The sequence below is a fragment of the Solea senegalensis genome, linkage group LG8 (assembly GCF_019176455.1).
Source record: "Solea senegalensis isolate Sse05_10M linkage group LG8, IFAPA_SoseM_1, whole genome shotgun sequence".
NCBI lineage: Eukaryota > Metazoa > Chordata > Actinopteri > Pleuronectiformes > Soleidae > Solea > Solea senegalensis.
Window position 1 is genome coordinate 10327575 of NC_058028.1, and position 6295 is coordinate 10333869.

Below are 6295 nucleotides of genomic sequence, written 5' to 3' on the forward strand. Positions count from 1 at the left end.
TTAACTGGAATGATATGTGGCTTAGTCCAAGCCATGTTTGTGCCCCATTTACAGGTTATGTATGAACACCAACACACAGAGAATAGACAGTTGTTGGACCGCAAGGACGTATTCACTTAACTGTAAATAAGATCAGAAACATCCACTTCAAATTCAGTGCCTAGTGATTATGTAATTAGCAACGTCAGTGCTTTTTGTGTACACATAATTGATCCAGTTTTTCCTCACAGTATGCTCAACTGTCAATGACAAAACTTGACCCACTTTTAGAGAAAAAAAAATTAAAATGTTGACTGGAAAGAGGAACTAAATGCATCTTTGTAAACCACTATTGTCGAGTTTGACAGGCGAGTTTCTGCTTTCTACACAAAATGAAACCAGCATGGTAGCACAGCAACATCAGGGAAATGGAGAACTTAAAGTTGGCATCTGATGTGTCAGTGGTCTGTGCGACTGAAGTTTGTACTGTAGTATTCTAGGTATGGTCCAGATTAGAGCTGCAACTAACGATTATTTTCATAATCGATTAATCACTTGGTCCATAAAATATCAGAAAAAAACAAAAAAATTTTGATCTGTGTTCGTCAAACCTGGAAATGATGAGGTTCTCAAATGTCTTGGTTTGTTGACACAACAAGACATTTGAGAAATTAAGAACATTTTCACATTTAAGAAGCTTAAACAATCGGAAATCTTGTTTTAATCATGAAAAAAGCTTCAAACCGATGAGTTTGAAAATTAAATTAAGAAATTAAATTCTTAACTCTTCAGTGAAGAAATGTGGATGAATTGGTTTGTTTTTAGTTCAGTGTACTGATTCTCCCACCTTCAGTCAATCGGCCAATGCACATTAAAAAGGAAATCCATGCTTTTTTTTTTAACTTCTGCACTTGACTAGTATCTTAAATAATAATTTAGGGCAAATTAATCTGATGTAGGTAGATTTTTTAGATTGTACATTTTTTGCTGAGTCTCTCATTTTTACACATTTCATGCCAAGATGAGTGATCTTGAAAACCGCAGCGCCTTTGCTAACAGTTCAGCTGTGTTGAAGAACTGTTGTTTCACCCACTGCCTTGGCTTCCAGCAGTATGCATAGCCGAGCAGCTGTGCACAGTAACGTCCCTCGACATTGTTGTTCTGTCTGGCAGAAATAACCTGCAGATGTTGCTGAAAGTGATTTCAATAGAGTTAGTTGAATTTAATTTATTTGTTTGATGTAATGATCTTTATATTTCTGGATATTGAACATTTCAGTACATCTTCTGTTTGGAGATATGTCAACCCACCAGGGTTCACATTTACTTTTTCTGTGCCTTTTTTTGGACATAAACTTTCATGTGCACATTTTAGGAAGTTCCCTGTGTTGCTTCCTGTTGTGTGATGTAGTGTTTTGGTGTTGGGTTGGACCTGAATTTTATTAGTGCTTTGCTCTTTTAGGGCAAACAAACTCAACCAAGTATGAAGTTTTATCATCAGTAAATGGGTGTTTTAGATTAATGCACCTGCATACTGGGTGAGTGTTTTCATCTCTTCAAAGATGCATTCAGATAAATCATCCGTGCTATTATTAACAAATGTAATGCTCAGGTTATATCTAGACTGCAGCTTTGTGGTCGTCATCTGCAGCAGGTTTTCTTTTTCTCAGCCATGTGCATCTTTCTCAGAAATGGACGAGACTTGACCTCAGATTGAACCGCTTAACTATTAGAGTATAACTAGTCTCAAAATCAAAAACTCTACCTCAGTCAGATTAACTATCTTTAACAGTAATATATATAATGATATGCACTATAAATTCAATTCAATCAAACCAATCAATCAATGACTTTTAGTATAAGAAAGGATAAGGATTAATACTTTTTAGCCCATAACAGCACCTGGAAATGTTTCTGTCTGCATTGATGACCACAAAAAAATGATAGCATTGTATAAATTCTTCAAATATTATCTGCGACAAATTATCTTGACATTTCCTTTGTTCTCTTCCCTGTGATTTTTCTTTTTCTGCTTGCATCTGTCTCTGTCTCACTATTTCTCACTCCAGATAAAACTGTCAGACTTCGGTTTCTGCGCTCAAGTGTCTAAGGAAGTGCAGAGAAGGAAGTCTCTGGTGGGAACGCCATACTGGATGGCACCAGAACTAATATCCAGGTTGCCGTATGGACCAGAGGTAACATTCTTGTGTTTTCTGCCATTCTTTAAATATCTTAACAAGCATCTGTCTTCTGGTTGTTGACTTCACTTAACTGTTCTTCCAGGTGGATATCTGGTCTCTGGGTATAATGGTCATAGAGATGGTGGACGGTGAGCCGCCGTACTTCAATGAGCCACCGCTCAAAGCCATGAAGATGATTCGAGACAACCTGCCTCCCAAACTGAAGAATCTGCATAAGGTACAGAGAACCAAATTAAAAGCACAGCATTTTTACCTGCTTCTTATTAAACAGGAAGTTTTTGCACATCCTCATAGACTGTGAATTACTGATAAAAGAAATTTATATGACCTCATGAAGCACACGCATAAATGTGTTATTCTATTCAACGCCAGTTGCTAAGTTCAGCATTACCTTCTGGTTCAAGTGTGTGCTGTCATTTCCCTTTCTATTGAGCACTTTAAGTGTTACTTATAACCTTTTTACAGAACAACAGGATAGTATTATGAACAGCTGACTCTGGATGTTTTCTTCCTCTCTTCTCTCTTTCTCCCAGGTCTCTCCTGTGCTCAAAGGCTTCCTGGACAGGATGTTGGTGCGAGACCCAGCTCAGAGGGCCTCAGCCAATGAGCTGCTCAAACACCCCTTCCTAACAAAGGCTGGTCCGCCATCTTGCATCGTTCCTCTGATGAGGCAGAACAGGATGAAATGAGACGTGTGACACTCAGATTTTTACGGACTGTGCAGGTTCAGATGAAATTGAATAGACCTATACACAGATGCGTGGCCCTCAGAGGTCATGGATGAGAGATCTGTGAGTGCTCTGAAATATAGAGTTGGTGTGCAGGGGTATTTGGTTTTTCTAATATGAATCACTGAACTATTAGGGGTGTATTCCCTGAATAAGAGGCAATAAGAGTGTCTGTGTGTGTCTGTGTGTGTATGTGTGTGTGTGTGTAAACATATGATGCCAACACTGTTAATGACAGTGTTCCATGGCCTGTGCGTGCATGCTTGTGTGTGAGCTTTCACTGTGAGTTGTGACAGTGGAGAAGCAACAAATTGCCTGTTGAACAATTTCAGTTGATTTCCTGTAGACATTTTGTTTTAGCTGAAAAGCCTGACCTGGAATGACAAAGGGCTGTGGCTGTTTTTATTTTTCCATTTGGACCATATCTGGATTTCAAGTGTGAGGATTGGGTTTTGCACACGAGTTAGACGCTTTTAAGGAACAGAGAGCCTGTTGGCTGATTTTAGGTATAGTCAGATACAACACTTCAATCTCACTATTGGAAAGTCTGTAAGTCGAATTTTCTTCTCGACAAGAACATCATTTACAGACGGATCCCAGATTCTGACACTATCCTTATCACACCCAGAACTTACTACTGAGGAAGGAACTCGTTTGACTCAAAAATGAGCCAGATAAACTTTATTTTGTAGCCAGAAAATGACTAGATTTCTGTTGTAAACAAAAAAAAGTACACTAAAACAAAAGGTAAACACTGGAGTTGTGTTTTTTTTAACAGATTAAATGTTCTTATTTTTCTGTGCAAGTACAATGAACATAGAAAGATATATCAGTTTGGATGTTTCACTTTCTCTATTGTGTGATTGTTGTATTTTTATGATTTGTTTTTACTGGTGTATTTTAGAGTGAAATGTGATGATTATCGAAGCACTGTTGTCAATAGATAGAAAGCTGCATTCCCAGTTGATTCCAACACAGATACTATAGACTTATTTTTGTAATCAGAACAGAAGACTTTTCTGACTCACATATGCTACTTGGATTAGCAGAAAAGTTTCACAGAAAGTACATCACATTAAAACTGAAAGAAAAAACATTAAGGAACATACCCATGTTTGGTTTTGGTTTTATCTTGTTCTCAGGATTCCATGTTTATTTTTGGTCAAAAAGCAATTCAGCTGATGGTAGTAACACATCTCACAAACTGTTCTGAGGTAGAAAATGAACACAAGCTTTTATTCCTGGGTGCATGCAGGCTTCCTTCTAATGTAAACGCCCTCCTTTAACAAACACACAGTGGCTGTAGTCAGTTGCTGACCTGAGGGAGTGCTCATCCTGTTCTTCAGTTTAATCCATTAATGTTTCATTGTATAGTTAATGTAACTGCCAGACCACGAGTCCACCTCAAAGTGTACAAGCTTGAAAACAGGAAACCATAGGTTTTTGTCATTCAGCAAGAACCATATTTTTAAAGGATACAGAAAGACTCTTAATTGACACGGCTCACAGAGAGGAACATTGGACATGTTTGTTTAGATTCATCACTTTTCTTTGAAAAGAAAACATCCCCGCGAGTCTGTCTCGACATGCTGAATAACACCACAATGAATTAATTAGATGTCAGTCTGTCCCAGGTCTGATTATTATTGTTATTGTTGTTACATGCCCACTTCTGTCCACAGACATCTGCAGTTACACGCTGTACCTTTTGTAGCAGTGGACAGTCATTTATACTGAGGATTGAATTAAACATGAGGCTGTGACTCTCTTATAATTCACATCACTCAAAATAATGAGATACAGAAATGCACGTAAGCAGTCTGCAGATACAGTCCCCTCTTTGGACGAATGCTGTGGTTTCCGTTCCTTCTGTGTCTTCCAGTTCATTATCAGATCAGAGTGAGTCCAGAATACTTCCCCCTCAACAGGCGCTTGCTGAAAATGAACGAACTCTGTCGGCTGCTTTTCTACATACAAATCAAATATATGTTGTTCTACACATTACACACTGATGAGCAGTCACTTCCTACCATCCATCAGTGTGTCTCACTTAAAACACTATTGACTCAGTAGATTTATAAGATATTAACAATGTCCTCCAGAGAAATTGTGCTTACAATGTTTTTTTCCATACCAAAATGAGCGGCTTAACATGTTTGTATTGAGTCATTTCAGGCTGAACGTAGGTTACTCATAAACTTTGTTCACGACATGTTATGGGGGCTTAAAAAAATGCACTGCCAAGAAACTTCTTGTTGCTGTTTTGTTCTTTTCTCCTTGGCTGCTCACCAGACTGTGCGGTTTGACACATGTCCGTTGCGTATGTGTGATTTTGGGATGGCTGAGCTGAATGAAATGGACAGACTGGATGACAATCAGGTAGAGATGAGGTGAATCAGTTCTTCATTTCAAGCTGCAATATTTTAAAAGGAGACACTTTTTCCACTCGAAATCAGGATCTTAGAGTGATATTGAGTTCAATAAAACCCTTACAATGTAGTCATTTTTAATCATCACTTAGTGTTTTTGAAATAATTATAATTAAATAAGTAAATTGAGGACTGACAACACATAAACAACTGAGGACTTGTAAAATGCATCTGGTGAAAGGTTAAATCTGGTTAAAATTTGCCTGTTAAAGCCACAGTTTGGAAAACTGCATCATTTGATTTAAATCTGTTGTAATATTGTTTTTCTTTTTTTAAAAAAAAAAAAAGTTGTTAAATGTATTATTGAAAACTTGATCATTTATTTTCCAAGCTGTGGTCGTAATGAAAATCCCAAACCTGTTCACTCTTATCACTGATGATGTTGACTAGGAAAACTACAAGTACATGTTTGTGGACCAGACTCTACTGCTGTGTGTACATTTATAAACGTGCTTCTGTGAAGGTATTTTCTATGTACATAATGTGTGTGTGTGGACATGTAAGCATTGTCACGAGTTCATCCCTTAACACTTAACAGTCACTACTTGATGAATTTTGACTCTGACATTATGAGTGTTAGTGATGGTGAAAGGAGACTTCCATTGCGCGTTACTCTGCCCAGACTACTTAAGATGGAGGATTTTGTGGTCGCAGAGTGTCTCGGAGTCAATCCTCCTCTCACCTTAGTTGTGTTTTATGATTTTAAGAATTTTTTTTAAGAAGCAGGACTTGTAACAACCTCTCTGTTTTTTTATCAGTATACGTCTGCTTCACTCACAATCTTCCAAACATTTTCTTGTTGTTATCTTTACTTGCAGTCGATGAGCGGTGACAGTGCTGCTGTTTAGGTTTCGGTGTTTATGACAAGCCTTGGTCTTGGAAAAACCCTGCAGGACGTAGCCTCTGGTTTTTACCCAGAAATTGGCATCACCAAAAACAATGACCACTACTGACCAACC

At 37.9% G+C, this 6295-nt stretch overlaps 1 protein-coding gene across 2 annotated transcripts in view; it reads left to right on the forward strand.

Moving 5' to 3' along the window:
- The window catches only part of pak4 (p21 protein (Cdc42/Rac)-activated kinase 4), a 26631-nt gene extending 21022 nt beyond the window's left edge, over nucleotides 1–5609 (forward strand). For both annotated transcript variants that reach the window (XM_044031969.1, XM_044031970.1), the window contains exons 9-11: nucleotides 2048–2173; nucleotides 2262–2396; nucleotides 2713–5609. In XM_044031969.1, the coding sequence (XP_043887904.1) occupies nucleotides 2048–2173; nucleotides 2262–2396; nucleotides 2713–2868 (417 nt within the window). In that variant the 3' untranslated portion in view covers nucleotides 2869–5609. The remainder of the gene's footprint in view (nucleotides 1–2047; nucleotides 2174–2261; nucleotides 2397–2712) is intronic.
- Nucleotides 5610–6295: the final 686 nt, after the last annotated feature.